At 25.1% G+C, this 14898-nt stretch overlaps 1 protein-coding gene across 1 annotated transcript; it reads right to left on the bottom strand.

Annotated features, from left to right (window-relative positions):
* Positions 1–13657: 13657 nt before the first annotated feature.
* LOC122503457 (NADH-ubiquinone oxidoreductase chain 5-like) lies at positions 13658–14523 on the bottom strand (the record flags this gene model as incomplete). Its single annotated transcript, XM_043614015.1, has 1 exon — positions 13658–14523. A coding segment is annotated over one exon (702 nt), but the record flags the coding sequence as incomplete, so codon positions are not given.
* Between the last annotated feature and the right edge of the window lie 375 nt (positions 14524–14898).

Genomic DNA, 14898 nt, shown 5'->3' with positions numbered 1-14898 from the left:
ATAAAAAAACAACCTTGTCGGAAATGTGTAGGCACTTGGACAAGTGAGAGGATTAAAAAAAATAAATAATTTACAAAAATTGATGTCGGGCAACTTAGGATTGACTCAGAGTTAAAAAATAAAGTAAATAAAAAAGGGTTTATAAACCTATACATAAAGGAATTTATATATTATATATATATTTTATTTATATATTATGTTTATCGAATAACTAATTTAAATCTTATAAAAAAGGCAGAATTAGTCGACGTAAGCATGCTATAGAAGAAATTTGATACTTTACTAAAACAATTTTATTTATGTTACTTTCTTTATTTTTTAAAATAATAATTAATTGAAATTTATAAACTTTTTTGGGTTTATTTTAATATAAAGATTGAATAAATAAAGGGGAATTGTTAATTTAAAAAAAAAATTTGAATTTTTTATAATAATAAATATTTAAGTTTTAAATCAAATAAATCAATTATAATTTTTTTTTACTTATAAAAATAAATTTACTAAATATTGATAAACAATAATTATTGGCATAAATTGAGATAAATTCATCTTAAGCCATAAAAAATGAAATAATTTCAAGATTGAGGAAGAATGCTGACAAGTAAAAAACGAGGTAGAATTTCAAAGTCAAGGTCGGTCATAACCAGCAAGAATTAAAAAGAACAATATATATAAATTTATCTCTAACAAAAATGGAAAAGAAATTTTATTTTAAAATAAATTTAATAAATAAGTATTTATTTGAAAAAATGAATAATTAAATTGATAAATATTTTTCTCAGTTAAATGTTTCTTAAAAATTTTAAAAACAATTCATAGATTGATACAGTAAAGAAAAATGTAAAAATTTTCTTTTCATCAAGAAAATCTATTATCTATTCATCTATTATGAACATTTAACGTTGTGAACACTATGAAACAGTTTCATTTAAAGATTAGTTAAACAAATCAATTACTTTTTATTGCTTATGTTTAAATCGTATTAAATCATAAAATGGGATCAGTGTATGAAGCAATGTTACGGAGAGGCTACATAGAAAAATGGATATCGGAGGGATATAATGTTGAAGTAAAGGACCATGAAAGTATTTTAGAGATCAATGTTACAAAAATGTGTACCAAGAAAACTGTAAAATTAGACAGGATGGTCACAGGATAGAAGAAAGTGATTATGATCGAGATTTTGATTATTTTAATTATATTAAACCACAAACGGATCATGAGAATCGGTACAACCATAAAAATGCGAAAAACCAAGGTAACGTGTATGATCTAGATGCATCGAAAAAATACGAACAACCATGTAACCGACAGCGGAAAAAAGGAAACCAACGACAAAGGCAACGAGTTCGTAAAAGGGTCTATGGCCATAATGGATTTAATAACCAAAATAGGAACACGAATTTTCAAGAACATTGTCAAAATATGGACATGACATCGGAAGATTATGGAAGAGAAAATTTTCAAAACGGGGATCAGAATTTGCAAGAGGATAACATTGAATTCGGAAATTTACAGCACATATTTACCGACGAAGAACAAGGCATTTATCTCAGAGACGAATATAGAAGATACAACATGCAAGATGATTTCGGAAGAGAGGAACATAGAGAGTATAGATGCACTAACTATGATGAATCGTATATGAATTGTGAGGAACTATATTTTGTAAATGAGCATTTCGAAACAAATGAGTTTATAGAAACCAGGTTTAAAAGTAAAAAAGTATATGATTATGATATCATAACACCACCAATTTTTTTAAGGATTTGCCCAAAAACCAAAGCCCTTTAAAGGACAAAAAACAATTGGATCATAATGTATCACACTTCGTAAAAGAACCACACCTTTGAAGGTTTGAACAGAAAACAAAGAATCAAGTGACGAGAAAGTAATTCATAATCCAGAGGAAACTTCAGAAAATAAACAAACGTCGTTGTATATAAGTCCCATTACAGATACTACCGAAGAGTATATCAGTAATAATAAAAAACTTCCAGATAATAAAATAGTAGATAGAATCGGGGATTGTATTATAAAAGTAGAGTTGTTGAAAGCAGAAAACCAAAATTATTTTCTGAACAACGAAATGTTTGAAAGCGGTAAAAAAATAAAGTGGAGACTTCACAAAATACTGATTCGAAACGAAGTAAACCTGCAAAGGAGTTAGAGAAAAGAATCCAATTAAAAAATTATACCTATCCTCATAAGGAAACTCTACTACTAAAAAATGATATTTCGGAATCTAAAGTTATCCATGGACTATATGAAATAAAACCAGATCAAAAAAGAAATAAAAAAGTAATCAAGAAGAATGAAGAACTTTTAGATAATAAAGAGACTAATCATGAGAATATCACAGTTGGTGGATTCCACGTCAGTTCAACACACTTATTTTCATGACTTGTTAGGATTTGGCTGTACTTTTGTAAATTTATTACTTTTATAGTGATAAACAACTCCACCAAATATTTTTTCAAAATTTTGAAAATTACCAAAAATATGGCTTTTTCAAAATTTTTGTCTTTTTTTTTAAAGTGCTATAACTTTGGTTCTAATTAACCGATTTTGGATTTTAAAAAAAGGATTTCTTTGGTTTTAAGTATATTTTAAGTTAAAATTAATATAAAAAAAAAATTCAAAATTTTTTTTTGAAATTTAAAAAATTTAAAAATCCGTTTTTGAAAAAACATCATCTAAACTTTTCTAAAATGTTACTATTATTAGTAGAAGTGTAAATATTAATTTTTTTTTAATTTGATAAAATATTTTTTGAGTTATGGAGTTTCAAAATTTTGATATTTTTGAAAATATCTTTTTTTCGATTTAATATATTGATAAGTAAAATTAATCAAATTTAAAGTATGAATAGTGATTTTTAAAGGGGTTTTCACGGGCTATAAGCTGGTGACCTTTTTTCTATGAGCCATGTAAAAATCAGAGTGGGACCATGAGAATTTTTTAGGAAAATAATAATTTATCATTATTTTACATAGAAAATGATGATTCATAATTAATTTCTTCAAAAAGTTCCATGGTCCCACTCTGATTTTTACATGGCTCATATGAAAAAACATAAACTTTCGATTGCGATAGGTTAAAAAAAATAAAAAACCCCGTTTTTGAGATACAGTAGAACTTGGTTAATACGATTCTGTAGGGACCGCACTAAGAATGCGTCTTATGCGGGAAAACGTAAAAGGTGAGATATAAAATGTATGTCTTTAATTGCAGGGACCACCATAAATGAGCGTCTTAAGCGGGAAATCGTATTAAACGGGATCGTATTAACCGGGTTCTACTGTATGTTGAAATTAAGAATTTGACCTTGAATTTTAAGGTCAAATTGACAGAAAATAACTTTTTCTTCATCACCAGCTAATAGCCCGTGAAAACCCCTTTAAAAATAACTATTCATACTTTAAATTTGATTAATTTTACTTATCAATATATTAAATCGAAAAAAAGATATTTTCAAAAAAATCAAAATTTTGAAACTCCATAACACAAAAAATATTTTTCTGTATCCCTTTGCCGAAAGTACTGTCTTCCCGGTCTGATTTGGCTCCGGGAATAGCGACTTTTGTGGCCGGCTCGACAGACCCAACGAGCGCTCTGATTGGTTACAAGAATTTCAACACACGTACATGTTAGCATAGCAACCACACAGACACGTTACTTACAGAGCTCACGTTTTGAAAACAACTGCCAGTCATCAAAATAATGCATGAAATTTCTTATTTTCTTTTATTATTTTTTAATTATTAAATATATATTTGTAAAAGAAAATTTCTTGTTTACTATTTTTTAAATTTTACTTCCAATTATTTTTTACTTATAATTTTTTTTCATGCCCGCCCCGACCAGCTAAGTCTCGGCTTCGCCTCGACTTTGCAAAAGTCGGGCGGGCAACTTATTCAGCTATTTTATTATTCAAACAATAATTATTTAACGTACTTTCGGCTGGGGATACAGAAAAATTGTATACGACACACGGCCAGAAATTTGGATAACCTAGCGAGCGTGATGTATAAAGCCTCGGCCTTATATATCACGCCGGCCAGGAAATCCAACTTTCTGGCCTAGTATCATAATATACTATTATCAAATTAAAAAAAAATTAATATTTACACTTCTACTAATAATAGTAACATTTTAGCAAAGTTTAGAGAAAATTCATTTTTTTACCTGGGCAGTTGAGAAATTTTGCCCCATATGTTCGTAATTTGTGGTTACGTTTTATTTTTTTACTCCGAATCCCTTTGAGATCCCAAGATTAAATTTACAGGACATGTAAAGCACATTTTGCCTAACATTTAGTAAAATTTTGAAAATAATCGAAGATGATGTTTTTTCAAAAACGGATTTTTAATTTTTCAAAATTTCAAAAAAAAATTTCTGAATTTTGTTTTATATTAATTTTTACTTAAAATATACTTTAAACCAAAGAAATCCTTTTTTTAAAATCCAAAATCGGTTAATTAGAACCAAAGTTATAGCACTTTCAAAAAAAATACAAAAATTTTGAAAATGACATATTTTTGGTAATTTTTAAAATTCTGAAAAAATATTTGGTGGAGTTTTTTATCACTATAAAAGTAATAAATTTACAAAAGTACAGCCAAATCCCAACAAGTCATGAAAATAAGTGTGTTGAACTGACGTGGAATCCACCGATTACAGAATTAGAAATCATAGTATTTCTAGGTCTGCCTACATTAAATACAAAATTGCTGTAAGGGATAAAGAATTTAATCAATTTTTATATGGAGGTAGATTGTTTCAACAATGGGTGGTTGAAAATTATGTAAAAATAGAAAAAGATAGATTAAGATTTTGTGCAAATAATCAAGCTCAAGTGAGAAGTGAAAGATATAAAGGACTGATGGATTATTTACACAATCATGTGTTGAAAAATGATGTACATGTGTGAAAAACGCTTATATTGCCTTCTACTTTTATAGGATCACCTCGCAATATGATGCAACAATATCAGGATTCGATGGCTATTGTTGCTCGTCATGGTAGACCAGATTTCTTTATAACAATGACGTGTAATCCAAATTGGAAAGAGATACAGGAAAATTTATTCCCCTATCAAACTGCTGCTGATAGACCTGATATAGGAACTAGGGTTTTCGCATTAAAAGTTAAACATCTACTTAAACCTATTGTTGATAAAAAATTATTTGGAGAAGTCAAATCTTATGTTTATGTTATTGAATTTCAAAAGCGAGGATTGCCACACATTCATTTGTTAGTTATATTGAAAGAAAATTCTAAAATATTAACAGTTGAAAGTGTTGATCGTTATATTTCTACAGAAATTCCTGATGAAAATATCCTATTTATTGTTGATAATTCTAATGTTGTTCCGTATTGCCCTAAACTTTCAGAAATATTTAATTGCCATATTAATGTAGAAATAGTTTCGAGTATCCAGTCTGTTAAATATTTATATAAATATATTATCAAAGGGCATGATGATGCATCTATTGTTATCACAAATGCGAATGGTGAGGTAACTGTTAATCATAATGAAATACATCATTATGAAGAAAACAGGTATGTTGGTCCAGTTGAGGCAGTTTGGAGAATTCTAAGTAAACCTTTAGAGAAAAAGAGTCATAGCGTTAATCGCTTACCCATACATTTGCCAAATGAACAGAATGTTATTATTCGAGAAGAAAAAGATAATAACGGCATTTCTTTCGATTAAAAAAAAATTTTTTTTCGATACAAAACTTTTGGATTATTTTAAACTTAACCAACGAGATACTTATGCTCAAAAGTATTATTATTCAGAAATACCAGAGAATTATACATGGGTAACAAAATCTCTTGAATGGAAACAAAAAATTCGTAAAGTAAAAGTATAGGGAAGAATGTATTCAATTAATCCACATCAATTAGAGTTATTTCATCTTAGATTATTGTTGCTTACAGTAAAAGGAGCAACTTCTTTTGAAAGTTTGAGAGCAGTTAATTGAGTTGTTCATGAATCTTTTACAACTGCTTGTTTGGCATTAGGACTTGTAGAAGATGATAGTGAATGGATTAGGACAATTAAAGAAGCTGCATTATGGATGATGCCTCATTCACTTCGCCAATTATTCACAAGAATTTTAATTCAATGTCATCCTGTACATCCGGATAAACTATATATGGAAACAATTTAAGGGTTAAATGTCAGAAGATTATTAAAAAATAACAAAGGGCTTGTAGAAATATTAAAACAATGTTATTTAACGAAGGATATAATTTAACTGACTATCAGGGGTTATTAGATATACAAGATGAAATTCTTACTGAACAAGTTAATGATATAAATATTGCCGAACATATTAACATAGAAGAACAGAATTATACTAAATTAAATGTAAAACAAAAACTTGTAGTTGATTATGTACTTGATGCCCTAAAGGATTTTTCTTTTGATGGTTCTATAGCAATTGTTAAGAAGTAAAGGAATAAATGTTTGCAACATGGCATTTACAGGTATAGCTGCGACTCTGCTTCCTAATGGAAAAAATGTTTATAAAGTTTTAGGCTTACCCGTTCCATAATACAGTGATTCATCTTCAAGCATTAAAGTTCAATCTTTAGAAGGCCTCTTTTTAAAAAATATAGATATTTTTATTTGGGATGAAGCACCAATGGCTCTAAAATATGCTTTAGAAATTATGGATTATCTATTCCAATTAACCTTTTGGTGGTAAAATTGTAATTCTAGGCGGAGATTTTCAACAAACTTTACCAATTAAAGAACGGTGTACTAAATCAGAAATAATAAATTTATCAATAAAAATAGTAAACTATAAAAATATTTCAAAAAATACACATTAACAGATAATATGAGAGCTTTACCACAAGAAACGAAATTTGTAGATTTTTTACTTAAAGTTGTCAATGGTGAATTAAATGATGCAGATGATAATGTTATATAACCAGAACATATTATTCAAAATGTAAATAGGTACACAAAATTTAAAATGAAATTTAATCCTTTAAAGATAAAATGTTTTTAATAACTATGTGTGTATCTTTAGAGTAATATTAGAAACTTTTCGGTGTAAAAACATTTCCATTTTTAATAGCAGAAAAAAAGGGGCGTGCGTAGCGCGCAAAAATAGTGACAAGTATAAATAAATAGTATATTTCGTAACGAGTGAGAGCAGTTGTCAATTTTTGAATGCGCACTTTTTTTGGAACAAACTGTAGTGCTCGTTTAAAAATTTGCAACTGCTCACACTAGTTACAAACGATATTTTTCATAACAAGGTGCAAAAAAGTGCCCTTTTTTGCACCGCATTATGAAAAGATTTATAGGTTGGTAAGTTGATTATTAATTATTACATACTTTACACATTTATACACTTTCACACATTACGATTTATATTAAGACATAACAATTATTATTTTATAAACAAAAAAAAATATCTATTGGATATCATTAATGTTATATTATTATTACGCATAAAAATAAATTTTCTATTGTATTTTATAAAAGGAATATTTCACAATACTAACTATTATGCATTAATAAACACAAAGAATTTAGAATCTAGTAAAATTCTTGTTAATTGTATCATTTTTTTAAATGAATATTTTAATCATTTAGAATTGTATAACCTTATTATAAACCTTATAAGGTTATAATATAAGGTTATTATAACCTTTAGAAGGTTGATTGTTCGGATAGAGTTAGGGATACCAGGGCAATTAATTAATAATGATTAAATTTATAACTCTATTGTTACTGCTCATGCATTTATTATAATTTTTTTATAGTTATACCAATTATAGTTGGAGGGTTTGGTAATTATTTAGTTCCATTAATACTTACAGTTCCTGATATAGCATTTCCACGTTTAAATAATATAAGTTTGTGACTTTTATTTCTTTCTATGATTTTAATATTAGCAAGAATAATAATTGATCAAGGGGCAGGTACAGGATGAACTGTTTATCCTCCTTTATCTCTTAGAGATAGACATCCTGGGGTTTCAACTGATTTAGTAATTTTTTCATTACATTTAAGGGGGGTATCTTCAATTTTAGGGTCTATTAATTTTATTTCAACAATTATTAATATACGACCTTATTTAATATTAAATAGATAAAATTACATTATTTGTTTGAGCAATTTTTTTAACAACTATTCTGTTATTATTATCATTACCTGTTTTAGCAGGAGGAATTACAATATTATTATTTGATCGAAATTTAAATACTTCTTTTTATGATCCTGTTGGAGGGGGGGACCCAATTTTGTATCAACATTTATTTTGATTTTTTGGTCATCCTGAAGTTTATATTTTAATTTTACCTGGGTTAGGGATAGTTTCTCATATAATTTTTACGGAATGTGGGAAAAAGGGGTCTTTTGGGAGGTTAGGTATAATGTATGCTATAATTTCAATTGGAGGACTAGGATTTATTGTATGAGGACATCATATGTTTACAGTTGGTATAGATGTTGATACTCGAGCTTATTATACATCAGTAACGATAATTATTGCTGTTCCTACAGGGATCAAAGTGTTTAGATGGTTAGCTACAATGATAGGAGTTAAAGTAGATTTTAGAGTGGTAATAATATGGGTAATTGGATTTATTTTTTTATTTTCTTTAGGAGGGATAACAGGGGTTACTTTATCAAATTCTTCTTTATATATAGTTATGCATGATACTTATTATGTTGTAGCTCATTTTCATTACGTTTTATCAATAGGAGCTGTATTTTCTATTATTGGAGGATTTATTTTTTGATTTCCTTTAATTACTGGATTTACTTTAAATTCAAAATGGTTAATAACTCAATTTTTTGTGATATTTATTGGGGTTAATATAACTTTTTTCCCACAACATTTTTTAGGATTAAGAGGGATACCTCGACGGTATTCTGATTATCCTGATAGATATTTAATATGAAATATAGTTTCATCAATTGGATCATTAATTTCAATTGTAAGAATACTTATATTAATTTATATTATTTGAGAATCTTTTATAGTAGAGCGATTAGTGTTATTTAAAAATTATTTAATAGTATCAGTAGAGTGACTACATTTAGCTCTTCCTTTAATACATTCATATTTAGAAGGTTCATTACAAATTAAGTAAAAAATGAAAGAATGATTTATTTTAATATTACAAGATTCCGCTTCTCCAATAATAGAATGAATAATAATATTTTATGATTTTACTTTATTAATTAATTTAATTATTGTAGTTTTAATTTTATGAGTTATTATAAATGTTGCTCTAAATAAATTGATTGTTTTAATAGTAGAAAGTCAAGAGATTGAGATTATTTGAACTATTATTCCTATTTTTACTTTAGTAATTTTGGGGGTTCCTTCTATAAAAATTTTATATATATTAGATGAGGTTTATTCCCCTTTTTTAACAGTTAAAGTGGTGGGGCATTAATGGTCATCAATGGTCTTATGAATATTCTGATTTTATAAGAAAAAGGGTGGATTCTTATATAGTGAAAGATATTATTTTAAGGAGATTTCGTTTATTAGATAGAACAGAAAATTTAGTGTTACAAATAGATGTACAAATTCGATTTTTAATTTCCTCTGAGGATGTAATTCATTCATTTGCTGTTCCTTCAGTAGGAATTAAAGTTGATGCTGTTCCTGGGCGGTTAAATCAGGGGGGGTTAATATATCTTTACCTGGTTTTCATTTAGGGCAATGTTCAGAAATTTGTGGAATGGCTCATAGATTTATACCTATTATTGTTGAAGGGAGGGGAGTGGAGAATTTCATAGATTATATAGAAGAATTTATTGAAGAGTAAAAAAATAGGATAATTTTAATTTAATTAAGTAACTTAAGTTTAAAGTAATTATTTTTTAAATTATTTATAGTAATATTTATTAGTACTCTTAATTAATTCCTCAGATAAAGCCAATATATTGATTATTGTTAATAATGTATTTATGGATTTTATGAATTTATTATATAATTTTAATGGGAGGATTTTTTTCAAAACTTTATTTAATAAAAATTAAAAAAGATGAAGTTTTGGTAAGTAAATGGATCGTTAAATGATAACTAATTTATTTAGAGTTTTTTATACTTCTAGAAGAATTGATTACTCTTTAAATTGAGTAAGGATATTGATATTAAGTTTATTTATTCCTCAATTATATTGAGTTTTATCAAGAAAATATTGTATTGTATGAAAATTAATTTTAATGGGGGTAGTTAATGAAATTAAAATTTCTTTAGTTAATTTTAATAAATTAAATGTTTTATTATTTATATTTTTATTTATTTTTATTATACTTAATAATTTTGTGAGTTTATTTCCTTATATTTTTTCTAAAACAAGACATATTTGTATTACAGTTACAGTTTCTTTAATAATTTGAGTAAGAATAATAATCTTTGGGTGAGTTAATTTTTTTAATCATATATTGGTTCATTTAACTCCTCAAGAAACACCAGATGTTTTAATACCTTTTATAGTAATAATTGAATTTATTAGGAATATTATTCGTCCTTTAACTTTATCAGTTCGTTTATAATTTTAGGGATTATGGTATTTTTATTGGTTTTAATTCAATGTATTTTAATAGTGTTAGAAGTTGCTGTTTCTTTTATTCAATCTTATGTTTATTCTATTTTAAGAGTTTTATATTCTTCAGAAACTAATTATGAAAATATTACATAATTTGATTTTTCATTTAGTAACGGTGAGGCCTTGACCTATTTTAAGATCATTTAGAGTTATGAGAACTATAATTGGAGGGATTATACTATTCAGTGATAAATTTATTTATTTAATAAATTTAGGTCTTTTGTCAATTATTTTATGTAGAATTCAATGGTGACGAGATGTAATTCGTGAAGGAACTTTTCAAGGGAGTCATTTAAGACGAGTTGTGGAAGGGTTAAAATTAGGGATAATATTATTTATTTTATCTGAAGTTATATTTTTTTTATCCTTTTTTTGAACTTTTTTTCATTCATCTTTATCTCCAAATATTGAAGTTGGAGGAGTTTGACCTCCAAGGAACATTCTTCAATTTGACCCTTTTCAGCTTCCTTTGTTAAATACAGTAATTTTATTATCATCTGGAGTTTTAGTAACTTGGAGACATAGTATTTTAAATAGAGATAATGAAAGAAGACAAGTAGGGCTTTTTGGTACAATTATGTTAGGGAGGGTATTTTCAATAATTCAGTATATAGAATATTATGAGGCTACTTTTTCTATAAGAGATTCTGTATTTGGTTCAATTTTTTTTTAACAACTGGGTTTCATGGGGGGCATGTAGTTATTGATATTGACATTTTGTTGATGTAGTATGGATTTTTGTTTATATTTTAGTTTATTGATGACATTGATAATCTTTAAATTTTTATATGTATATATTTATCATTTTAAATATAATTATTATAATTTTAGGAGGATTAATTATGGGTATTAATTTAATTTTATCTAAAAAGATATTTAAGTGTCGAAATAAAATATCTTCTTTTGAATGTGGGTTTGATCCAATATCATATAGAAAGGTACCTTTTTCTATTCAATTTTACTTGATTAGAATTATTTTTTTAATTTTTGATGTGGAGATTACTTTAATTTTACCTAGAATTATTTTAATTCAAGAAAAATGATTTTTTTATAAATATATTTTTTGTGTAATTATATTAATTTTAGTGTTAGGTCTTTATTATGAATTTAAAGAAGGGTCATTAAATTGATTTTAGTAATTGGATAAATCTAAAGTTTTAGAATTTAATTTCGACTTAAATATATAGTTAAAGTAACTTATTCAAAATTTTAGGGGTAAAGAGGGGCATGTAGTAAAAATTGTATATTGGTGTTTTATTAAATTAGCACAAAAATTTTTGGGATTTTAGGGAATAAATAATATTATTATATACAAAATTATTATGACAGATTAGTGTGTTAATTTTAGGAATTAATTAAATATAAATTGATTATATTAATAATATTAGAATTTTAATAAATGATATGCCTGAGTAAAGGATTATTATGATATAATAAGTTATATAAATTAAAGTTTTATTATCATTAATTATCATTAATTATCATTAATTATCATTAATTATCATTAATTATCATTAATTATCATTAATTATCATTAATTATCATTAATTATCATTAATTATCGTTAATTATCATTAATTATCATTAATTATTGGGGGGGGGGAATAAAAAAAAATTTTCTTGTCTATTGTTAGATTATGAATCTAAAAGTTTCATTAACTTATTTTTATTATATAATTTTAAGTTAATAAGACTATTAATTTTCAAAGTTAAAAGAATAAAATTTTTATAAATTATTTTAATATGGCAGATTAGTGCAATGAATTTAAGTTTCATAAATAAAATAAGTATTTTTAATAAAAATTTATGAAATATATTGGTTAGAGTATTTAGTAAGGAGTTTAATTGTCGTTATTATAGTATTAATTGGAGTAGCTTTTTCAACTTTATTAGAACGAAAAATTATAGGGTATGTTCAAATTCGTAAAGGGCCTAATAAAATTTTATTTAAAGGTATTTTACAGCCAATTAGAGATGCTTTAAAGTTATTAAGGAAAGAGTTATTTTTTGTAAAAAATTTAAATTATATAATTTATTTTTTAAGACCTTGTTTAAGGTTGTTATTAATATTAATATTATGAATTATTATACCTAATTTTTTTAATATAAGAATTAGAGAGATAAGAATTTTATTATTTATTTGTTTTTTAAGATTGGGGGTTTATATAATGATGTTAAGAGGATGATCTTCTAATTCTTTATATTCAATATTAGGGAGAATTCGTGCGATTTCACAATCTATTTCTTATGAAGTTAGTTTAATTTTAATTATTTTAAGAAGCTTATTTTTAATTGAAAGATTTGATATATTTAAGATGTCAAGAGTTCAAGATAAAATTTGAGCTTCTATTTATATATGAGGGGTAATGTTAATATTTTTAGTTAGAGTTGTGGCGGAATTAAATCGAACTCCTTTTGATTTAGCTGAGGAAGAATCTGAATTAGTATCTGGGTTTAAAACAGAATATATAGCAGGAGGATTTGTGTTAATTTTTTTATCTGAGTATGGTATAATTATGTTAATAAGTTATTTATTTATATTATTTTATTTTATACTTAATATTAATAGTGTTAGGATAGTGGGAAGGGTGAGGGTAATAATTTTAATTATTTTATTTCGAGGAAGGTTTCCTCGAATTCGATATGATAAACTTATAATATTAATCTGGAAAAGATTTTTAGTTGTAATTTTAAATTATTTAATTTTTTTAAACTTTATTAAATGAATTTTATTAATTATATATTAATAGTAAAAGGTTAAAGATTCAAGTTAATGAATTTGTTAAAATATGTATTTTGAATATACATTAAAGAGATTAAAATTTTCTATTAACTTAAAATAAAAATTAAAATTATAATTAATAGGAGTAGTATAAATATATCTATTAAAGTATTAAAAAAATATGAGGATAAAAATTTTTTTTGTTTAAAAAATATAAAGTTAAATATTAATTTAGTGTAAAATTCATTTCATATAGTTTCGTTTAAATAAAATAATTTATTAATTATATTAAAGGTAAAAAAATTTATTGAAAAAGATAATTGTCTTAAAAATATAAAATTTTTACAAATAGGAATAATGTTATATAAAAGTCATGAATTAAAGTAATTTGTGTAGTTTAAAGAATTTAAAATTAATAAAATTCTAAATATTATTGTATAGTGAATTAAATTTTTTATTTCTAAATTTAAAATTCTTGTGTCAATTCTATTAAATCTTAGTCAATTAATTAAATTACCAAAAATAATAGATATAATAAATAATATGAAAATAGAGAAATTTATTAAAATATTATCTTTTTTTAGGGTTATAGGGCTAGAGTGTGGTATATTGAAAGTTAAATAAAATATGAGTCGAAAAGAATAAAAAATAGTTAAAGAGATAGAAAAATATATTAAAGTTATAATGATTGGGTTAATTAAGAAGTTAAGTGTTATTTCAAATATTAAATCTTTAGAGTAAAAACCTGAGAGAAAAGGAAAGCCACAGAGAGATAAATTAGAGTAGTTAAAAAATATAATTACTAAAAGAGATTCATAAATTAAAGAACCTATTAATCGAATATCTTGTAAATTTATTAAAAAATGAATTATGATTCCTGAACATAAAAATAATAAAGATTTAAACATAGCATGAGAAATAAGATGAAAAAATACATAGTTTGGTAATTGATAGGCCAGTATATGAATTATTAAGCCTAGTTGTCTTAAAGTTGAAAAAGCAATAATTTTTTTTAAATCAAATTCGAATATAGCATTAATTCTAGCTAGAAGTAAAGTTATTAAACCAATAATTAAAAGAGGTAAAGTTATTTTTGTAAATATAAAATTGAATCGAATTATTACATATACTCCTGCTGTTACTAATGTTGAAGAGTGAACAAGAGAAGAAACTGGAGTGGGGGCAGCTATTGCAGCAGGGAGTCATATAGAAAAAGGGATTTGGGCTCTTTTAGTTATAATTATAATTAAAATAATTGAAGGAAAAATGTAAGAATTAGAATAGTAAAGAGAAAAATTTCATGATCTAAAATTTATACCTAGAAAAATAAGGATTAAAAGTATAATATCACCAATTCGATTAGTTAATAATGTTAATATACCAGAGTTGAAAGAATTTGAAGATTGATAGTAAATAATTAAACAAAAAGAAATTAATCCTAATCCGTCTCAACCTAAAATAATTCTTAATATATTAGGACATAAAATTATTAAAATTATAGAGATTACAAAAAGTATTAAAATTATAATAAAGTAAATCTTTTTATTTTCTAAAATTATGTATTCTTTCCTATATAG

Source organism: Leptopilina heterotoma, unplaced genomic scaffold (assembly GCF_015476425.1).
Source record: "Leptopilina heterotoma isolate Lh14 unplaced genomic scaffold, ASM1547642v1 Lhet_262, whole genome shotgun sequence".
In the NCBI taxonomy this organism is placed as follows: Eukaryota; Metazoa; Arthropoda; class Insecta; order Hymenoptera; family Figitidae; genus Leptopilina; species Leptopilina heterotoma.
This window is presented reverse-complemented; position numbering and strand designations above follow the sequence as displayed.